The following is a 22,548-nucleotide window of genomic DNA, read 5'->3' on the forward strand; positions in this document are numbered from 1 at the left end:
ACATTCACACGCAAGCCTTTGCACGGATATGGCAGTCACCTTGCAGAGGCAGATTTGCCAAGTTTGGTTTGGATGTCCAGACTGATGATGCTAGCACAAATTAAGAAAAGACTTCTTTTTGTAAAAAAACATTTGTTTTAATGTTTAGTTATTTATTTTTGAGAGAGACAGAACACACGCGGGGGAGAAGGGGGAGACACAGAACCCAAAGCAGACTCCTGGCTCTGAGCTGTCAGCAGAGCCCGATGTGAGGCTCAAACTCACAAACTGTGAGATTATGACCTGAAGTCAGATGCTGAACCAACTGAGCCACCCAGGCACCCCAAATTAAGAAAAGACTTCTTACTCACTTATTCACATAAGGAGGCTTTCTGGGGAGAGCAGAATGCCTGCCAAGCAGGCCCAAAAAATGACTTAGAAGATCAAGGAAAGGAGACTGGCTTGGAGTTTTATGGGAGTGGGGCTGGAGGAAGGTTCCAGAGCATGGGCAGGGACTTGTGTGGTTTGAGCCTCATATCTTCACGAAAGCAGTGAGAGAGCACCTGTGTTGAGGTATTATTAGCTTGCTTGAAACTGGGAAGAAGGGGAAGAGAGAGGTGTTAGGCTTAAAAATTGTCCAAAAACATCAAAAGATGTTAGACTCTTTCTTATGGTACACATGTATTTTTTTTTTACTCTTAGGTAAACACAAGAAATGGGATGGATTGCTGGTCTGTTAAGTGCATGTGTAACTTGGTAAGAAACTGTTTAACCATTTTCCAAAGAGGATGAACCATTTTGTCTTTCCCACAGCAGGCCAGGAGAGTTCCTACTGCTCCACATCCTGGCCAACAATTGTTATTTTCCACTCTTACCTTTAAAATTTTACCTATACTAGTAGCTGTGATTGTAATTTTCATTCCACAGTAACTAATGATCCTGAACATTTTTCAAGCGCTATTTGTCATCTACATATCTTCTCTGTTAATTTCTGAGGAAACTCTCAACTCTGTTCAATTATTTTTTTAAATGAATATAGGACTCTTCAGCTTTCTGACTCCTTCTAGCAGGGTAATACTTTTGTAGGATTCATCCATGTCATCCAGATTGAGAATTTACCGGCATATCATTATTCATGATATCCTCCACACTCTCCTTAGTAATGTCCTCTTTCACATCCCCACTGTTGGCTTTTTGTGCTGTTTCTTTCTGTTACTTAGTCTTCGTAAGGAGTTGTCAGTTTTATTAGTCTTGTCAAAGAGCCACATGTTAACTTTTGTTGTTCCTTTTTATCATGCATTTTTTTGTTTTATGAATTCATTGTTTTTATTGTTTCATTTCCATTTTTGTTTTCCTGTTATTTTTTATAACATTTTAAGATCGATTGGAAGCTCATTAATTTGTAGCTTTTTTTTTCTTTCCCAATATAGGCCCTTATGGTTACAAAATTCGACCTCATCCTGAGTTGGCTGCACTTTGCAGGTTTTGATTCATAGTATTTTTTCATCATTTGTTCAAAAGTAATTAAATTTCTCTTTCAACGTGCTCTTTGACATGTGGTTATTTTGTAGTAAGCTTAATTTCAAAACATGGAAATTTCTGATATTTTTGTCATTTATTTCTAAAATAATTTTATTGTGGTCAGCGAACATACTTTGAATAATAGTAATTCTTTACTATTTACTGAGACTTGACTTATTTCCCAGTATATTTCTTTTTTTTTGTAAATGCTCTGTGTACTTGCAAAGAAAATAGATTCTGTAGTTGTAGATGTGATGTCCATATTGGGAAGTAAACTGTGTACCTCCTTATATTCTCGAGAACTCCTGCTTCTTTCTCTTGGTCAGTGACCTACTTGAATTAGTTTACCTTCTAGTACTTGGATGAAATTCAATATCATGTCAGTTTACAAAAATTAAATGACAGTCATTCTCCAACTTAAGAAAATATCTGAAAGCCAGAGAACTTTATCCCCTGTCAACACAGGGTGGAATGCAAAGGAGTTTACATTTACAGCCTCAGCAGGTTTTATGTGAAAATCAGGCCCAGATGCAGGATGAGTAATACTCTAATATTTGGGATTGGGATATTTGGAAGCACAATCTGATAATTTTGATACCCCTCCCCCTCATGTCCCTGAACACTTCCTGATGGCAGAAACAGCGTTTTCCACATTAGCCTCACCTGAAGTGGATGCCTTGAATGATGATGTCTGTCCTTCTCAGGACCTACCTGCCCCTCCATTCCCCCAACTCCTCATTGTCTCTGTGTTGATACCAAGAGTCAGGTACCAGCACAGCCTGGGGAGAGAAATAAAAAGTCCTCCTATGAGGAAAAAATGCCTATATAACAAAAGGTATTACAGGAGCTGCCTAACAACAGGGCCTGGGGAGTCTGTGTAAAAGTGGACCCTGGTGTTAGATAAGGGAATGTAGAACTTAAGAGCAGAGAGGTCATTTATTGACCCGGGCACTCACCTTTGATTCATGATTTTTACTTAAGCAAAAATACCTAAAGCCATCTCAGCAGACTAAGGACAGGCAAAGTTGGAGTGGCAATCAAGATGGTTTGATCTGCAGGGATCTCAGGTGGTGGCTGATACCACAGTTCTCTAGGGTGATAATTTATTTACATAAACAAGCAAGCAAAATAAATAAATAATTAGCCGTTTGCTACCTTAATGGAAAATCAGGGTCCCACACCCAGGGCTCAGCTCTAAATTTACAGACTCAGAGTACATGAAGTGGAAGGTCAGTCCCCCTTTAGTAACACTCCTGTAACTCCATGCAAATGTACACAGTAAATATTCCTGCAACCATTTCTCAAAGGAGCTTATGGCTATTTCCAGGCACTGGGTAGATCAAGGTCAGGTCGGGATGTTTCTTCACAGGTGATGGGCAAGCTGCTGCCCTTGAAATATCTCTCCACTTAAATAAAAACAATGAAAACAATACATTGTGGGTCTCTTTGGAATTTGAATTTGGAGGAAACAAGTACCAAAGTTGGGAATACTCTGATTCATTTATTGGATAACCCCAGAGGCTGCCAAATTCCCAAGGGTCCAGAGAAGATCCCAACTGTGGCACAAGCTGCCCTCCTTCTTGATCCTAGAACTCAGCAGGTCGGAAATTGCTCGTGAGATCTACGGTTGGTAAGGACGTTGTTTGGAATCTGGAAAGCTCCAATAGAGAAGACAGAACAGAGAGGTATGATTTGGAGTAAACTGATACCCTCTACAGAGGAGCACCAGTCATTTGAAGAGCAGCTCTCATGCCCTGGTAGTTACAGATCACCCCACCACAGGACACAAAGTGACAAGTGATCTGAGTTTGCCATCATAAACTAGATTTGATATGATCCATCATCACAGAAATTGGTGTGTACAGCAATGATCAATCGTGTAATGGTAGTGGCCCATTTGGGACTGGGCTTAAGCGGGGCCATAAGGCCCAGGTAAATCACAGGAACAGGTGGCCCGGACTCCTACCTGTGCTGCCTCTCCCTCAACCAGCACCCATGTTTCACGGGGGCTTCCTATGACTAACCAGCATGAAGAAATGACTCAGAGTGAATCACAACTAGGCTGGCTCATTATGTGGGTGTTGGCTGAAATGGTCTGCTGCTGTACCCCTGCCTCATTAGAATGCCACTTGGGACATCCCTGAAAGACACCGTGAAAGGAAGTCCTTCAGGTGAGCCAAGCTTGGAGTGGCTCTGTTAGTAATTCATTCATATGAAAGAAAATGACTAGAGGTACAGAGACACATGGACTTTTGACAGTGGCAGATGGCTTGTCTGGTCAGGGGCCTAGAAGGGTCTGAGGTCTGAGAAAGAGATGTGCAGTAGGGCAGACAGCAGGAGATCTTTGTGTCTTACTTGAAAGCCTGCCAGAGACCACACACTGCAGAAAAGGCTCTCAGTATTACTGGTAACAGGATGACCATCTTTTGGCTGCCATGCCAGACAGACTATTCTTGACAACCCAGTCCTTGTGCAAAGGCCCGTGAACAGTGTCAGGGGTAAGAGCTAAGCACAGGCCCAATGGCAAGGGCTTCCTATATCAAGACTGACATAGTTGCCACCATTGCCAAAGGCCCATCTAGTAGACAGCAGACTGATGCTATCAACTTGGCACCATTAATCACAAGGCAGGATTTTGTCCTTATGACCCCTGCCCATGGTTCTACCAGCACATCACCCAGACGCCTGCAGAATGCCTTACCTGTGATATCCCACAGTCCTGCCTCAGAACAAAGGGCCCATTTTACACCAAAGGAGGTGTAACCATGAGCTCATGACTATGGAATGCATTGATCTTGTCCCCTACCCATCATCCAGCATTAACTGGTCTGATATGATGGTGGGATGCCCTATTGATGGTTCCCCTAAGGTGCTGGCCAAGAGTCAATACTTGGTGTGGCTTGGATACCATCTTCCAATCCAGGATGTGGCACACATTCTGAATCAATAATGACTGATGACCAATAGTGCCACTATCGCTAGAATACATGAGTCTGAGAACCAACAAGTGTAGGGGTGGCCCCCTCTCTTATGACAGACAGCAACCCTACATATTTTTTTGTTTCCCATTCATGCAACCTTTGGCTCTCTGGGATTACAGGTCCTAGCTCCTGGAGATATGAGTGGAGACACTTCTTTCAGGGTCACAGCAAACATTCCTCTTAAGTGGAAGCTATGACTACCACCTGACTATTCTCTGTTCTTGGCCAGTGGCCCAAAGGTAAAGAAAGGATTGGCTCTGATGATTGGGATTGTAACTGACAAGCATCAGGGACTAGACTGCTAGTAGAGAATCAAGTAGAGTGGGGTGTGTCTATGTAAATAACTGGGTATCTCTTAACTGTCGTACCCAGCAATGACTTTCAATGAGCAAGGAAAACCACAACATCACCCTGGGGATGAAGGTCTGGATCACCCCACCAAACAAGCAACCCACAGAGCCCAAAGTGCTGCTTAGAGTAAAGGGAATCCAGCAGAAGAACTCTTGCTCATTTTGCTAGTGCTCTGGCACAGGTGTTCAGATTAGAACAGGTCATCATCAACTTGGAGACTCCAATCACACTTGCAAAGAGTAACGATGCCTTTGTTCTCAGTTGAGGGAGGCTCAGGGAAGGCAGGCCCCATAATGTGTATGAAAGCTGTACACAATGGGAGTGATGCAAATGGTGGACTAAGCTGGGACACAAAGCTTGTACACCTTCTCCAGTTCCTTCAACCAGTTCCTGCTCTCCTGCGATTGGCACCCCATCTACCCCAGGCTGCCCCAAACTTGGAACTGACTGAGGTATATACTGCAGGGCATTTAGAGCTGGCTCTGTCAGCCACCTAGGTGATGGATGTGCATAATGGAGGTGCACAGGAGTCAGCCTCACACTGAACTAGGACTTCAAAAAGCTATACCCTCAGAGCAAAGGAGATTAGCATCTAAGTCTGCCCCTCCTGCCAGATGCAGGGAATAGTAGAGAATGCAGCCTTCTGATGATCAGAACAGGGGATGGGCAGGGACATGGTGGGGAGCTGAGACACTGTTACCCGGAACCCGCACTACTGGGAACACATACCTTGGATTGGCCAAAGACGTTCAGATGTGAGCCAGGTAGAGGCAGCTTCCATCATTGGGTCACATATCTCTATGCGTCTGCAAACACTCGGCATCATCCAGCTTTCTTTCTTTCTTTTTATTGGCCAGCCTAATAGTAAAAAGTGATAGGTCATTACTGTTTTATTTTGTTGTGATTACTAATGATTTTGAGCACTTTATCTGTACTTTAGGATTTGGTTTCTTCTGCAAATTATGTTTCTTCTTTGCTCAATTTAGGGGTTGCTGTCAACAGCATGTCTTAATTTTGGTTATGGTGTCACTTGTACAAAAGATTTAAATCTTTATATAGACTAATTATTTTGCTCTAAGTTTTGCTTTTGTATTATTTAATCCTGCTTTAAAAGCCTACTCTTTTATAATTTTTTTCCCTATAACTTAAAAGAAAGTTTAGATCCTTCACACATAAAAAACTTATTTTTGTGCACAGTATGAGGAAAGAATCTGCTTCATTCCATGTGGATAGCCAGTCCTTCCAAGATCACTTACTGAAGCATCATTTCTCCATTATGATTTGAAATGTCACCTATTGTATACCAAATTTCAAAATATACATAGGTCTGTTTCTTGATCCTCTATTGTCTATTCATGCACTGATGCTGCTGGTCTCAATGATAAAATTTAACTTTGTCTTCATAATTCACAGGGCAGGTCTACCCCTTCCTCTGCCTTTTTGTTTCTGCAAGATTGTCTTGACTACTCATGTACTTGTACAGATGCATATAAACCAGATGTTCATCTTTTTACATTCTATTTTTTAAACGGTAGCAATTTTATCAGTATTGCTTTCAATATATGGCCTCTTAAAAGTAGTAATTCTTCTATCATGAACATGGGTTATCTCTCTATTCTTTATTCCTTTAGAAAAGCTGTGTTTTTTCTTCATAAAGTTTTTTTCATTTTAGATTATTCCAAGGTATCATAGTTGCCAGTGTTGTGGCAAATGGGATAATTTTCCTATCATATTTTCTAATTATTATTACACTGATCTCAATATGTTACACTGATTTCAAATATTATTTTCAAATCATGCTGATTTGCTAATTCTAATGCTTTTCTTAGGTTTCTAAGGGAGAAGGTACTGTTTGGAAATTACAAAAAACATCCATTTCTAATATTTTTAGAATTTAATTTTTAAAAATTTTACAATTAATCAGCACCTCCAGGGCAATACTTTTTTTTGGTTGTTGTTAATACAATTTATCGTCAAGTTACCTAACATACAGTGTATGCTCTCGGATTCAGAAGTAGATTCCCATGATTCATTGTTTACATACAACAACCAGTGCCCCATCTCAACAAGTGCCCTCCTCAATGCCCATCATCCATTTCCCTCTCCCTTGCCCCTCCGTCAACCCTCAGTTTGTTCTCTGTATTTAAGAGTCTCTTACGGTTTACCTCCCTCTCTGTTTGAAACTATTTCCCCCTTCCCTTCCCCCATGGTCTTCTGTTAAGTTTCTCAAATTCCATATATGAGTAAAAATATATGATATCTGTCTCTCTCTGACTGACTTATTTCACTTACCATAATACCCTCCAGTTCCATCCATGTTGTTGCTAATGGCAAGATTGCATTCTTTCTCATTGTCAAGTAGTATTCCGTTGTACATATAAATCACATCTTCTTAGCCATTCTTCAGTTGATGGACATTTGGGCTCTTTCCATACTTTGATTATTGTTGATAGTGCTGCTATAAACATTGGAGTACATGTGCCCCTATGAATCAGCACTCCTGCATCCTTTGAATAAGTTCCTAGTAGTGCTATTGCTGGGTCATAGGATAATTCTATTGTTAATTTTTGAAGAACCTCCATACTGTTTCCAGAGTGGCTGCACCAGTTTGCATTCCCACCAACAGTGCAAGAGGGTTCCCATTTCTCCACATCCCCATGAGCATCTGTTCATTCCTGAGTTGTTAATTTTAGCCATTCTGACAGATATGAGGTGGTATCTCATGGTGGTTTTGATTTGTATTTCCCTGATGAGAAGTGATGTTGAACATCTTGTCATGTGTCTGTTGGCCATCTAGATGTCTTCTTTGAAAAAGTGACTATTCATGTCTCCTGCCTGCCCATTTCTTCACTGGATTGTTTTTTGGGTATTGAGTTTGGTAAATTCTTTATAGATTTTGGATACTAACCCTTTATCTGATATGTCATTTGCAAATATCTTTTCCCATTCCATTTGTTGCCTTTTAGTTTTGTTGTTTCCTTTGCTGTGCAGAAGACTTTTATCTTGATGAGGTCCCAATAGTTCATGTTTGCTTTTATTTCCCTTTCCTTTAGAGATATGTCAAGTAAGAAGTTGCTGTGGCTGAGGCCAAAAAAGTTGTTGCCTGTTTTCTCCTCTAGGGTTTTTGATGGTTTCCTGCCTCACATTTTGAGTTTATTTTTGTGTATGGTATAAGAAAGTGGTCTAGTTTCATCCTTTTGCATGTTGTTGTCCAGCTCTCCCAGCACCATTTGCTAAAGAGACTCTCTTTTTTCCAATACATACTTTTTCCTGCCTTGTCAAAGATTAGTTGGCCATACATTTGTGGGTCCAATTCTGGGTTCTCTACTCTATTCCACTAATCTATGTGACTGTTTTTGTGCCAATATGATACTGTCTTGATGATTACAGCTTTGTAGCAAAGGCTAAAGTCTGTAGTAGAGGCTAAAGACTGTGATGCCTCCAACTTTGGTTTTCTTTTTCAACATTACCTTGGCTATTCGGGTCCTTTGTGGCTCCATACAAATTTTAGGACTGTTTGTTCTAGCTCTGAGAAGAATGCTGGTGCGATTTTGATTGGGATTGCATTGAATGTGTAGATTGCTTTGGGTAGTGTTGACATTTAAACAATATTTTTTCTTCCAATCCATGAGCATGGAATGTTTTTCCATTTCTGTGTATCTTCTTCAATTTCTTTCATAAGTTTTCTAAAGTTTTCAGCATACAGATCTTTTGCAACTTAGGTTTATTTCTAGGGATTTTAAGGTTCTTGGTGCAATTTTAAATGGGATCAATTTCTTGATTTCTCTGTCACTTCATTATTGGTGTACAGAAATGCAACTGAATTCTGTACATTGATCTTACATCCTGCAAATTTGCTGAATTCATGTATCAGTTCTAGCAGTTTTTTGGTGGAGTCTTTCGGGTTTTCCATGTAGAGTATCATGTCATCTGTGAAAAGTGAAAGTTTAACTTCTTTGGCAATTTGGATGACTTTTATTTCATGTTTTGACTGATTGTTGAGGCTAGGGCTTCCAACACTATGTTAAACAACAGCAGTGAGAGTGGACATCCCTGTCATGTTCCTGATCTCAGAGGGAGAGGTCCCAGTTTTTCCCCATTAAGGATGATATTGGCTGTGGCCTTTTCATATGTGGCTTTTATGATGTTAAGGTATGTTCCTTCTATCCTGACTTTCTTGAGGGTTTTTACTTAAAAAGGATGCTGTATTTTGTCAAATGCTTTTTCTGCATCTGTTGACAGGATCACATGGTTCTCATCCTTTCTTCTATTAATGTGATGTATCACACTGATTGATTTGCGAATGTTGAACCAGCTCTGCAGCCCAGGAATGAATCTCACTTGATCACGGTTAATAATTTTTATGTGCTATTGAATTTGATTTGCTAGTATCTTGTTGGGAATTTTCACACCCATATTCATCAGGGATAATTCTTCTTTTTAGTGGTATCTCTGTCTGGTTTGGGAATCAAGGTAATGCTGGCTTCATAGAATGAGTCCAGAAACTTTCCTTCCAGTTCTAGTTTTTGGAACAGCTTGAGAAGAATGTATTAACTCTGCTGTAAATGTCTGGTAGAATTCCCCTGGAAAGTCATCTGGACCAGGACTCTTATTTGTTGGGAGATTTTTGATAACTGATTTAGTTCAAATTTTCTATTTCTTCCCGTTTGAGTTTTGGTAGTGTGTTGGCACCTAGGAATTTGTCCATTTCTTCCAGGTTGTCCAGTTTGTTGGCATATAATTTTTCATATTCAATAATTGTTTGCATTTCTGTGGCATTAGTTGTGATCTCTCTTCTTTCATTCATGATTTTATCTATTTGGGTTCTCTCTCTTTTCTTTTTGAGAAGTCTAGCTAGGGGTTTATCCAGTTTGTTTATCCTTTCAAAAAAAACTCTTAGATTCATTGCTCTGTTATACTGTTTTTTTTTTTAATTATGATTTCTGCTCTAATCTTTATTATTTCTCTTCTCCAGTTGGCTTTGGGCTTTCTTTGCTGCTCTGCTACTAATTCCCTTAGGTGTGAGGCTAGGTTTGTATTTGGGATTTTTCTTATTTCTTGAGATAGGCCTGGATTGCAACGTATTTACCTCTTAGCACTGCCTTTGCTGCATCCCAAAGGGTTTGGACCGTCGTGTTTTCATTTTCATTTTTTGTGACCCAGTATGTGATCTATCTTGGAGAATGTTCCATATGCACTCAAGAATGTGTATTTGGCTGCTCTTGGATGAAAGGTTCTGAATATACCTATCAAGTCCATCTGGTCCAGTGTACCATTCAAGGCCATTGTTTCTTTATTGATTTCCTGCCTAGAGGAGTATTAAAGTGGAGTATTAAAGTCACCTACAATTACTGTATTCTTATCAATAAGATTACTTGTTTGTGATTAATTGATTTATATATTTGGGTGCTCTCAAGTTGGGGGCATAAACATTTACAGTTGTTAGCTCTTCTTGATGGATAGACCCTGTAACTATGATATAATGCCCTTCTTCATCTCTTGTTACAGTCTTCAGTTTAAAACCTAGTTTGTCTGATATAAGTATGCCTACTCCAGCATTCTTTTGACTTCTAGTAGAATGATAGATGGTGTTTCATCCCCTTCAATCTGAAGGTGTCCTCAGGTCTAAAATGAGTCTCTTGTAGACAGCATATAGATGGATCTTTTTTTTTTAATCCATTTGATACCCTATGTTTTTTGATTGGAGCATTGAGTCCATGCACATTCAAAGTTATTACTGAACGATAGGGACTTAATGTCACTGTGTTATCTGTGGGTTTCATGTTTGTGGTGATGTCTCTGGTTCTTTGTAGTCTTTACAGCATTCCACTCAGAGTGTCCTTTAGGATCTCTTGCAAGGCTGGTTTAGTGGTCATGAACTCCTTCAGCTCTTGTCTGGGAAAGACTTAATCTCTCCTTCTAAATGATGGCCTTGCTGGATAAAGGATTCTTGGCTGTATATTTTTCCTATTCAGCACATTGAATATTTCCTGGCAGTCCCTTCTGGCTTGCCAAATTTTAGTAGACAGGTCTGCTACTACCTTTATGTGTCTATCCTTATAGGTTAAGGCCTGTTTTCCCCCAACTGCTTCCAGAATTCTCTTTATCTTTGTTTTTGCCAGTTTAGCTATGTTATGCCATGTTGAAGACCTATTTTTGTTGATTCTGAAGAATGCTCTGTGCCTCCTGGATTTGGATTTATGCTCCCTTACCCAGATTAGGTTAGTTCCCAACTACAATTTGTTCAAGTAAACCTTTTGCCCCTTTCTCTCTCTCCTTCTTCTTCTGAACTCCTATGATATGGGTATTATTACATTTCACTGAATCAGTTCTCTAATTCTCCCTTCATGGTCTAGCATTTTCTTATCTTTTTCTCAGCTTCATCATTTTCCATACTTCATCTTCTATTTCACTTATTCTCCCCTCTGATTCCTCCATCCTTGCTGTCATTGCATTGTTTATTTTGCACCTCATTTACAACACTTCTTAATTTGTCGTGACTATGCCTTAGTTCCTTGATCTCTGCAGCAATAGATTCTCTGCTGTCTTCTATGCTTTTTCAAGCCCAGCTATTAATCTTATGACTATTATTCTAAATTCTTGATCAGTTATATTGTTTTTATCTGTTTTGAGCAATTCTCTAGCTGCCATTTCTTCCTGGAATTTTTAGTGAGAGTTACGTTTTGTCATTTGGGCTAGTTTTCTATCCTTCATGTGTTTTAATAGCTTGTTATGTGTCCTGCACCTACAAGCACTACTATATTAAAAAGGGGTCATACACTGTCCAGGGCCTGACCCTTCAGGAGGTGTTTTTGGAGTGTGTTGCGTGCTCTCTGTTGTTGTGACTCTGGTTGCTTTCTCTTCTTACTCATAGTGGCGGTTTGGATCTTCCACCAGTTGTGGTTTGACTTGTTCACTGAAGTGACCCTGGAAAAATTTTAAAAAGGGGGGTGGTGGTGGAAGAAGCCTTATCCCATAGAAAGAGAGAAATGATGGTGGTGAGGAAAAGAAAAGAAAAAAAAAAATTGACCAGGGAGAGAATCAGAGAAACTACATGGTTTAATCCAGAGAGAGAGGAAAATAAAGGAGATACAGAATAGGTGTAAAAAGACTAGATTAAAAGTGTCTGCTTAAACAAACGGACAACCAGAAAAGAGAAGGGAAGAAATGAGGAAGAAATGTGTGTGTGTGTATATATACACATACATATACATATATACACATATATATGTACACACACACACACATATATACATATAATGATATATGTGTATACATATAATAATATATATGTATATAATCTATAAGAAGAATTGACCAATAATCAGAAAATGCAAAACCACTGGACCAATATAGGACAGTGCCTTGGAGTCGGTGGCTGTGCTGGTCTGGAGGAGAGGCTGTCTGATTTGTCCGCATCAATCCCGCTCTTGTAGATACGCAGTTACCAGGCATGGAGGGGCACAATTTGTAGAGGTGAGTCCCGCCTCCACTGTGGGCCTGCTGTCCCTTCCCTGAAGCCCCACCTTGTTGGATGGGGAGAAAAATGGTGAAACCCCAGTCTCTCCTTCCCGGACTGGGTGTCCCAGACCACTCTGTTCAGGTTGTTCTCACAGTGCTGCGGGGGCACAAGCAGGCCAGTTTGTCCCACTCCAGAGTCTCCCACACCTCCCAGGCACTCGGCTGGGACTCAAACCCTGATGTCTTAAGGGATCCCACTCCACAAGCCCCGGTTCTGGGGTCGTGCCACTCTACCCAACCAGATGACAAAGGGCTTCTGGCTGGTGGGCACCTGCAGGGTCTTTTGTCCTTGGAGGCTATATACCTTCTTCCCACAGCACTCAAGGGACAGGACTCCTCTGACTGCACCTCTGGGCTGGCTACTGAGCCCAGGGCTGGGCTCTGCCTCCCCCTTCCCCCAGGGCACGTGCGTAGGGCAGCAGACCCCAGTCCAGAGAAAGCCCTGCAACCCTGGATTGTGTTAGGAATTTGTTCCTTCTCCGTTTTTTTCTGTTCCCTAGTCTATGGTCTGGACGTTTTTCTTTTGTCCAAATACAATCCTACACAGTCTCTTCCTTTTGTCTCTCCACCGAAGGGGATTCCTCCCCTCCATGCCTACACTGTCCATTTTCTCTCTCCCAATTCACAGTCATGCACCTATGGCCTGCCAAGCTATCCTCATGGGCCCCTGGAGATGTTTTTGTCACTCTGTAGCCTGGAATTCCAAGTCTTCTGGCCTCAATACTGCTATGTTTGAGGGACAAGGGAACTTTGGGTCCCCCTACTTCTCCACCATGTTGACTCCTCCCCCTGTAGGGCAATACTTAATTATGGTGGTGACCAATGTCACACTTACCTTGTTTCTAGCATCAGTGGAAACATTTCTGACTACTCATCATTAAGCATATTTGCTCTTTTGTATCCCCTTTATCCAGTTAAGAAAATTATCTTCCATTCTTATTTTGTTATTTTGTACTTTCTACTTAACCCATCAATTACTTAAAAGTGAATTTTAGGGGCGCCTGGGTGGCTCAATCAGTCAAGCACCTGACTCTTGGTTTCAGCTCAGGTCATGATCTCACAGTTTGTGTGTCCAAGCCTTGTGTCAGACTCTGCACTGACAGCATGGAGCCGGCTTGCGATTCTCTCTCTCTTCCTCTCTCTCTCAAGATAAATAAAAATAAACTTTAAAAAATAAAAGTGAACTTAAAGAGTGATTGTGTTTGTGGTAACTGTCTTTTTAAAAAGGCATTATTATAGTTAGTAATTAATATTTTAGAAATTGTTAAGATGTCACCTGTGGCCAAGAACTAGGGAATTTTTTTCAGTATTTTCTGTACTTATACAGAATATCTTGGGCTGCACCTGCAGTAACAGAGGCTCTGAGGAAGGTTGAGATCTACCTGCTGGCAGGAATCAGAGGTGCTGCTAAGGCCCTCATGCTCCCCGGCAGCATCAGCCCTCAAAGGGAAAGAAGCCTCAGAACTTGGATTTAGAGTACCTGGGAGCAGGACACACTTCCTGTGTTTCCCCCAGGCTGTGGCATCACACCTCATAGATGTTGCTTTTCCCTAAGGAGCCCATCTGCCAGACTCAACACATGGTTTCTGCAAGAGTCTCCCGTGCTCGAGTTAGGGCAACTCTCTCCCTAAGCCTCCCGCACCACAGAGCTGTCCTTGGGCAGGGCCACCACACCCAGATGTGACACCATTTAATGCTGCTGCCAGCACATATGAGGCCCTGGTGGGCTGCCTTCCCTAAGAACTGACCACACTGCTTCCCCAGCTATCACATGTCCATGCCTCTCGGGTGGCTTGTACCCTCACCAGTCCCTTATCGGACCTCCCCTCTTTTGCCAACATTCCAACCCCTTTCCCGTGTCTTCAGCAAAAACTCCTCTATCTCAACTTACCTGAATCTTCCCTTTATCTTCTGCACAGCTATTTCCTTTCTTGCTGTGTCATGTGTGTGTGTTTTTCAGCGAATTTTTTGCCTCCTCTCCCTTCCCCCATGGCTGTAAGCAGGATGCACTAGGACCGCTGAACACCCGGTAGGACTGTGATGGGACAAACAGAGAGTTCTGACTTCAAGCTGACAAAGACTTTGGGTTTCCAAATGCCCACCTTATGTAAGGTATTCACACGAGGGGAGGCTGAGCAAGATATATGGGGATCCACTGCCCTGTTTTTGCAACTTTTCTGTAAATGTAAAATTACCCCAAAACAAATCTTAGATTTCAAAAGGGGGAGGACACAGATCTTCTCCTCTTGGGTAAATAACTGCGTCTGGGCTTATGTGGGACACAGGTGCTGTGTTGGGTATAACGTGCAAGTACTGGGCAAGGGGGTATCGGTACTGGACAGCTGAAGTGGCAGGCTGCGGTAGCGAGCTTTTCATCCTCATTGTCTGTTTCTCAGGAACTTTTCCTAGTTTTGAAGAATTTTTCACAGTGTGAGTCTGGACTGGGAGCTGCTCTATTGAAGCTTAAAGGGTCAGACTCTCCCATCCTGGCCTGGATGGTGAGGGCTTGCGGCAAAGTCAGAAAATCACACTCACATCCTGGTGTTCCCAGCCTTGAAGTCACCCTTCCCCAGAAGCAGCTGGTAAGTTTTCAGACGGTGTCAGTGCCACAGATGCAGTGGCAGCAGCGTGGAAGTGTTGGGGAAAACAGGGACGGTAGGCCAGACACTGCTGGAACAGGCCCTGCTTCCTACGGTTCCAGATCTGTTTCTCCAGCCCCCCCGCTGACCCGGCACACTTCTCTATCTCCTTCCAGTAAATTCCTTTCTTGGTGTTAGTTAGCTAGCTTTCTGTCCCTGCTGCCTGTAGCTGAGAACCCCGGTGACCCACCCACCAAAGCAGCCAGGGCCTCCCTGTGGACCAACTCCAGGGATGCCATCTGTACAAGACACAGAATGGCATCCCTAGAGCTGGGCAGTGTGGTGCCACACAACCATTTATTAACGTGTGCCTAAAGCACATAACAGAATGGGGGGAAAAACCATGTCCTTACTTCATTACATATCTAACAACAAAATAATCATGGTACAAGCCCAGGCCCTTGTACTTGGGCCTTCTGGCATCCACTCCTCTCTACCACTTACTATCTGAACAAGCTTAGGCAGGTGGCGTGGCAGCTGGACAACGGGCCAATAATGGGTTACTCTCCCATTACTGGTCCTGTTCCTCATCTGAAAAACAGAGACATCATACCTCTTTAACTGGTTTGTGAGGATTAAAAAAAAGTCACATAGCACAGTGCCTGGTCCATAACAGGTATCTGAGAATTGCTCATTTCTGTCTCAATGGTGATAAGTCATCATTTAGTCTGTATGTAGACAAGCTCTTCACCAAAGTGAGATCATCTTCAATTGATGCAGTCATCTGAGCCACGCTGCACTTTGAAGCAATATGACCTCAGAATACTCGTCCCAATGTTTCTGGCTTCCACACCTACAATGCTCATACTGTCGCCTTCCACATGGGTGAATCCACTGCGAAAGGAAGGGACAGGTTGCACGTTAATTTGAGGAAGAGACATGTGGTTAAGCAGCTAAGCCTTTACACAGAGAATGGAGTGCAACATCCTGACTGTCTCCAGCCAGCACACCCCGTCTGTGTTGAGACCTGTGTTCACTCTAACAGATAGCAAGATGATCACATTTTGGAGTGGGGATAACAGCTTGGGGCCCTCCTGACAGTAGCTGCCTGAATCGCAACGATTCCAGCTGGTCTAGAAACATCTCCTGATAGAGAAGAACTGGTATCTAATCCAATCTTGGCAGGGTAGAGTCATTTCCCTGGAAGTGAGAATCAGCCCATCAATTCCTGACCAGTCTCAGTGAAAGACAAATGCAGGAGCTAATGGGGCCATCATTTTCTACAGTGTTCTCTTCACCTAGAAAGACCAGACAGTGCTGCTCTGAGCATGACAGAGAATGAGCCGGTGAGAGAACCAAACCAACCGAACCACAGAAGGGATTGGAGTTTCCTGCAGAAGCTGTTTCTGGCTATAGATTGCTTCTAAAAACACTGCCACTCTGACTTTTATGAAATACCTTTTAGCTTGGAGTAAATTCCACACTGACTTACTGAGTTTAAGTAGCAACTGAAGTTCTACTTAACTTAGAAATTAGTATCAAGAATGCAAGGTGGCATCTCCAGACTCTCAGAAAACTGCAGCATTGGATAGTCTACACTGGGGCTGGGCAGGAAGCAGGCAGCATAGTCAGTCAGCCAGTGGTCCTCACGGTTTGTTGGCAAGAAAAGTTGAACCCGCATCTGCTTCCTTTCTTATTCTCTTTAGAGAATTCCTTAGTCTTTTTTCGTCCATTGATTTTTAGTAAGTGTGCAGAGTTGTGCAACCATCACCACTATCCAGTTTGGATTTCCATCACTCCAGAGGATCTGTGGGGCGCGTCGGCAGTGAATCCCCTCCCACGCCCAGCCCCAGGCAGCCTTGTTTCTACAGACTCGTCTTTTCTAGAAGGGTCATGTAAATGGAATCACACAACGAGGTCTCACACATCTGGCTTCTTTCATGTAGCACAATGTTTTTGTGGTTCACCCACAGTGTCCGTGTCAAAAAGCTGTTCTCTGTCACTGTGGAGTCAGATTCCCGACTGAATCTATCCATCTACCAGCAGATGGGCACTCACAGTATTTGCACTTTGGGGGTATGTTGAATAAAGCTAAGAACATTCATGTACAAATCTCTGTGTGGACATAAGTTTTATTTCTCTTGGGTAGATACCTGGGAGTATGCAGCTAGGTTGCTGGTAAATTTATAGTTAACATACTTGTCTTCCCTGTTTTCTTTAGAGAATCAGTAGGTATTCACAGATGATAACATTTTGGGAAACTGAAAAGCTCTCAGAAAGTACTGGTTATGTCTTGCAGCATTCAAAAGATGCTGGAAAAAATTTATGGGGAACAGCATGAAACAAGATGGCAGGATTTCTTGTTGTCAAATGAAGCTCCCCAAGAGAAATTACCACTCAACTAAGGATTTCCTGAGGAATCTGTTTTCAATTAGGAATGGGGCATAATTCATTATCATGATTCATTCCAGGGTCCTGATTAAAGCACATTTTTTATTTTTATTTTTTAATTTATATTTATTTTTTAATTTTTTTAATATTTACTTATTTTTAAATTTTTTTTAATGTTTAGTTATTTTGAAGGGGAGAGAGAGAGATGGAGCATGAGTGGGGGAGGGGCAGAGAGAGAGGGAGATACAGAATCCAAAGTAGGCTCCAGGATCCGAGCTGTCAGCACAGAGCCCAACATGGGGCTCGAACCCACAAGCCGTGAGATCATGACCTGAGCCGAAATTGGACACTTACCACTGAGCCACCCAGGTGCCCCAACATTTATTTATTTTTGAGAGAGAGAGACAGAGCACAAGTGGGGAAGGGGCAGAGAGAGAGAGGGAGACACGGAATCTAAAGCAGCCTCGAGGCTCTGAGCTGTCAGCACAGAGCCTGGTGCAGGGCTCAAACCCACAAACTGCGAGATCGTGGCCTGAGCCAAAGTCGGATGCTCAACCAACTGAGCCGCCCAGGTGCCCCTAAAGCACATTTTTAAAAAGATATTTCTTAGTGTCCTACTTACTTGTCACATTGAGAATGGTGTCATTTCAGTGAAGGATGTGTTCACCATTCTACATCTGTGTAATTCAGTGTGTAAAAACACATACGAAAAAGAAGATTCTAAGAGTGCTACGTGCTCAGCATGAAGGAACAGGGTCATGTCAGTGAATGGATGTATTGTGTAATGCATGGGTATGTGTTTTAAAAGACATGCAAAAAATAAATTTCTAAAAGTGCCACTTGCCTGCTAAGTTGAGGACAGTGTTATTTCAGTGAGAGGCTGTTCTAACCACTCCGTAATGATGTAGAGAATTCTTCAAAGACGCGTACAGAAAAGAGAGGACAAAAAGTGTATTTTGAGGCCGACATGGGAGCACAATCCCTGGCAGGCAGCCTCCCCACCCAGCCTCTTTTCAGCGACCATGAGGACAAGTGTGTGTGCTGTGTGTCCCCCAGAAGACAGAGGCTTTCCTGCCGCTGCAGAAGGAAGCCATCACCGACAGTCTGAGTGTCTGCGGCCTATAAATCGGGACCTCCCCCACCTGAGAGGCTTGTTGCAAAGGCCTCTGGTCACTCACAGACTCAGCACCACAAGGCCGCAAGACCCCCACGCTGAGGGCAGGGGCCTGAAGGGGTAACAGCACTGGGGCATTAACTAGCAAAAACACAGCACCTACAGATGTGAACGTGGCCTCGAACTTCAAAGGAATTTAAGGAGGAATCCTGAGTGAAGAAGCAACTGTGAAGATGCCAAGTCCTTCTCAGAATGGGAGCGTCTGGTGGAGGCGGGGGCGGGGGGCGCAGTGGGCCTGGGTGGCTCAGTCGGTTGAGTGTCCAACTCTTGCTTTCACCTCAGGTCATGATCTCATGATTTCATGGGATGGAGTCCTGCATCAGGCTCTGTGCTGACAGCACAGAGCCTGCTTGGGATTCTCTCTCTCTCACTGCCCCTCCTCCACTCATTCATACTCTCCTTCTCAAAATAAATAAATCAACTTTAAAAAACAATAAGAAAGGGAGCATCAGGCTGTCCAGTACAGTTTGTTTAGAAATTTAAGAGAGAGGGTTAAAACCGACTTACAGGCCAGTTGTCGTTAAGATTTAAGTTGACTCTCTAGTTAATTCTTTACCTTATCAGAAAGTCGAGTTGTTTACTAAAAATGAAGATTCTTCTGTGTTAATTAGGAGTTTGCTTTAATAATTATCTTCGAATGACAACTAACTGAAAACTCAGAAACGAAGTAGGTTATAGAAATCTAGTTTTTAAAATATTTGGTTTTGGGCTTAGTGTTTTTTCATTTACGAAGGTAAGATGTTTGCCCCAGGAGGTCGAATTTACCCCAGACCTCATACCAAGTAACTGATGGCTGTCAGCACTCTTGTCGTGAGCAGGCCGGGGGAGTAAGATCCACGGCCTGTCTACTTTGTAGAACTCACTGTGGCAAGAAGAAACATAAGTGATTCCAAACACTACTTTCAGAACCCAAAGCAAAACTGCCTTCTTCGGGACTTTCACCATCTCACCCCCACTGACTCCACCACCACCTGTACGTGGTATATGGTTTCGGAATCACGTGAGAGCTGGACTGCAGGGCGGTGCTGGGCCCACCTGGGCCTTACTATGCGTCCCTGGGGGACTGTGAGCAAAGTATCCGCATCCCAGAGCCTCTGTTTCATCTGGAAAAGTAGGTAACACCAACTTCAGGTGGTGGCTTTGTACATTAGAGGAGATAATGTACATGATGCTTAGCATCTTTTTTTTTTTTTAAGCACAGTAGGAAATAGCACCTGAGCAGTGACTTGCCTCGGGTGCCCAGACAGTGAGGGAATGGCGGAGCTAAGACCCAAGCCGCAGTCTCACCCTTTCCAATGGCCATCTTACAGATGCCGCTGGCAGGCTGGGTGAGGCCACTGTGAAGGAAAGTGGAAGCAGTTACCTGGCCCATCTGTGGGAGCCCCCAAGCAGGTGATAGCAGCTCTTGAGGACGGGAGGCTTCGTTTCTTTATTCCACACATAGACTCGCAGGGATAGGTCAAAGGAAGCGGTGATGACTCGGCTCTGGTCCTTGAAATGAAAAGCCAGGTGAGGTGGGGCCACGGGCTCTTCGGGTGGGGGTGCAACACAGGCAAGCCCACACTCACCACCCACATGGACGTGATGGGCCTCTGGTGGTCCTGGAAGGCTGCCAGCTGCACCCCGTGGATGGTGAAGAGCGCCAGCTCCGACCCGGACACCAGCAGGATCACCTGAGAGCCGTGGCCCTTCATGAGGTGAGGAGGTATCATGGAGTTGGGCAGGAGGAAACTTGCCATCTGTTGTACTTTGTGAGAGAAAAACACACGGACTGTCACCTTGTGATACAGCTGGGGGCCCGGAGCACACGGGCCTCACCGAATGTGCCGTGCGTGGCACTGAAAAGAGCAGCACTTTTGCGGTCACGCCTACGTTCAATCCCAACCCAAGCGTTTACCCCCCGGAGCCTCCCCTTCACCAGCTCTCCAACACCGATGCCAACACCCTAGTTACGGGCACTACAAAGATTTGAGGCAATATGCATGTGGAAGTGACAATACCTGCACACATACCCCCCAGGGAATGGGCCCCCCGCGCTTCCCCATCTACGGCAGGGTGAGGTAAGAAGTGGCTACATGAGAACTGTGACATTCACAACATCTGCGAAAAACTGCTGTTGACAATACTATCTTTTATATTGGATGGCGTTCCTCATTTAAAAACAAGTAATTGGATCACTTCCTTATGCTGTTTAGCACCAGGGAAAAAAATTACCTCTCTTTTTTTTTTAACGTTTATGTATTTTTGAGAGGCGGGGGGGGGGGGGTGAGCGAGCATGAGCAGGGGAAGAGCAGAGAGAGAGGGAGACACAGAATCTGAAACAGGCTCCAGGCTCTGAGCTGTCAGCACAGAGCCCGATGCGGGGCTCAAACCCATGAACTGTGAGATCACGACCTGAGCCAAAGCTGGACGCTCAACCAACTGAGCCACCCAGGCACCCCAAAAATTACCTCTCTTGAAGAATGCATGCTTGTATCAGACAAGGGATTATATTACACATCCCATTTCCCTTTTTTCCTCAGGTGCTAGGAAGCTCAGAGTAAAGTTTATTGTCAAATGATGATATGAAAACAAATGAACAGAATATAAAAGAAAAAATGCTAAGGGCCACAGGGCTGGCCAGGCACAGTGACGTGTGGTTTGGGAGACAGAGAAGGCAGAAAAGGAGATGACTGTGGGTCTTATTTGCCTGCTGGCCTAGGAGCTCCTTGGGGAAGAAATGGTTGTGGCTTTTAGTCACCTCTGTGCACACTGAGGACTGAGAAGAGTGTATTTGTCAGAGTTGTGACAAGACAGTGAGGAGGCGAGACTACGTGGCCAGCGGTTACTGTCTGGCTTCCAGGGCCACAGAGAGGGCCCTGCCCACAGCAAGTGCTCAGTCACTCGGCCAGTACATACGATCACAAACAACAAAACAATTGTTGGGCCACTGTATTCACTGAGAGGGAAGAAAAGTGGCCCGAAGGAAACCTGAGCAATCTGTGCTTGAAGCACCACAGCACAACGGTGACAGTCCTGGTACGGGGATCCTTACCCATGACGTCTACCCCTTCCCGTGACTGCTTGGTCCTGAGCTCGTAGGTGGTGATGACCAGCTGCATGCCGTTGTCATTTCTGTGCGTCACCATCAGCCTGGCTGTCTCGTCAGGGGCCCAGCAGGCTCTGGAGGTCAGCCAGATGGGTAGAGTGGTGGAGACGGGAGGCTCATCCTCCACCAGACACAGCAGGGAGCGAGTGTGGAACACCTGGGGAAACACCATCACGCGGCCCATGCCGCTGACAACCAGCCAGGAACGCCGCAGACCCACACCCAGTGACCTCACTCTGTCTTACAGGGTTGCTGGAACCACCTGTGCACCCCCAGACTGCTGGGACCAGCCCGTCTGGTCTGGCGGGAAACGCCTCGGCCACCAGTCCCGCGTCGGTCAGTGTACCAGGACGACCGAATCAATGACTCTGGTGGTTTGGGGCAGCGCATGTCCCTGGCATGCCTCTGCTTTCCTGTCCTATCTGCTTGCGGTCTGCTTCAGATGCCTCCTCTGTCCCTGGACCATCCCGTCAAGGTGCCGGTGCTGTTGGCGGGCTTGGTCCTGCACCGGAAGCCACCCTCCTAGACGCATCCACAAGCCTGGGCACAGGCCCCACCACCTTACGTGCGCAAAGCCAGGCCCCCCGAGCAAGGGACATAGCCCACCACTGACCTTCGGGCCCAGGTCTGAGTTCTGGGTTGAAGCAAACACCCACTGGCAGTCAGGAGAGCAGAGGAGACTGGTGGGGCTGCTCGGGAACACGCGAGTCCTGGACCGCAGCTGCAGCTGGGGCACCGTGAGCGCATACAGGAAGCCCTCGGCACAGGCCACCTGCAAGGCAAGGGCCACGGTCAGCACGTGGCCTCACCCCAGGGCAGAGGTCAGCGGCCTGCCCGCCTCCCTGCTGAGGCAATGCCACCTCCTGACACCAGAAACAGGAACGTCCGAACAGGAGGTAAGCCTTCAGAGGGAACCCTCCGCCCGCTCTTTGCAGCCTCCGGGCAGGACCTCCAGGGATTCTT

General features: G+C 44.3%; 1 protein-coding gene and 1 long non-coding RNA gene across 6 annotated transcripts in view; both read right to left on the bottom strand.

Annotated features, from left to right (window-relative positions):
• Positions 1–255: 255 nt before the first annotated feature.
• Positions 256–5,897, bottom strand: LOC109275558 (uncharacterized). The gene is made up of 3 exons (XR_002084240.2): positions 5,562–5,897; positions 2,164–3,158; positions 256–573 (listed from the first exon to the last, which is right to left on the bottom strand). It is a non-coding gene; the product is annotated as an uncharacterized LOC109275558 (long non-coding RNA).
• A 5,976-nt stretch (positions 5,898–11,873) lies between these two features.
• LOC109275554 (F-box/WD repeat-containing protein 12-like) overlaps positions 11,874–22,548 on the bottom strand; it is a 50,141-nt gene continuing 39,466 nt past the window's right edge. For 2 of the 5 annotated variants that reach the window (XM_019463795.2, XM_019463797.2), the window contains exons 6-10: positions 22,199–22,357; positions 21,532–21,742; positions 20,066–20,244; positions 19,861–19,988; positions 11,874–15,826 (exon numbers count right to left, since the gene is read on the bottom strand). In XM_019463795.2, the coding sequence (XP_019319340.2) occupies positions 15,700–15,826; positions 19,861–19,988; positions 20,066–20,244; positions 21,532–21,742; positions 22,199–22,357 (804 nt within the window). In that variant the 3' untranslated portion in view covers positions 11,874–15,699. The remainder of the gene's footprint in view (positions 15,827–19,860; positions 19,989–20,065; positions 20,245–21,531; positions 21,743–22,198; positions 22,358–22,548) is intronic. The other 3 variants (XR_008424102.1, XR_008424103.1, XM_019463796.2) reach the window with 3 other exon arrangements.

The sequence above is a fragment of the Panthera pardus genome, unplaced genomic scaffold, assembly GCF_024362965.1.
Source record: "Panthera pardus isolate Hobbes unplaced genomic scaffold, ASM2436296v1 HiC_scaffold_20, whole genome shotgun sequence".
Taxonomy (NCBI): Eukaryota; Metazoa; Chordata; class Mammalia; order Carnivora; family Felidae; genus Panthera; species Panthera pardus.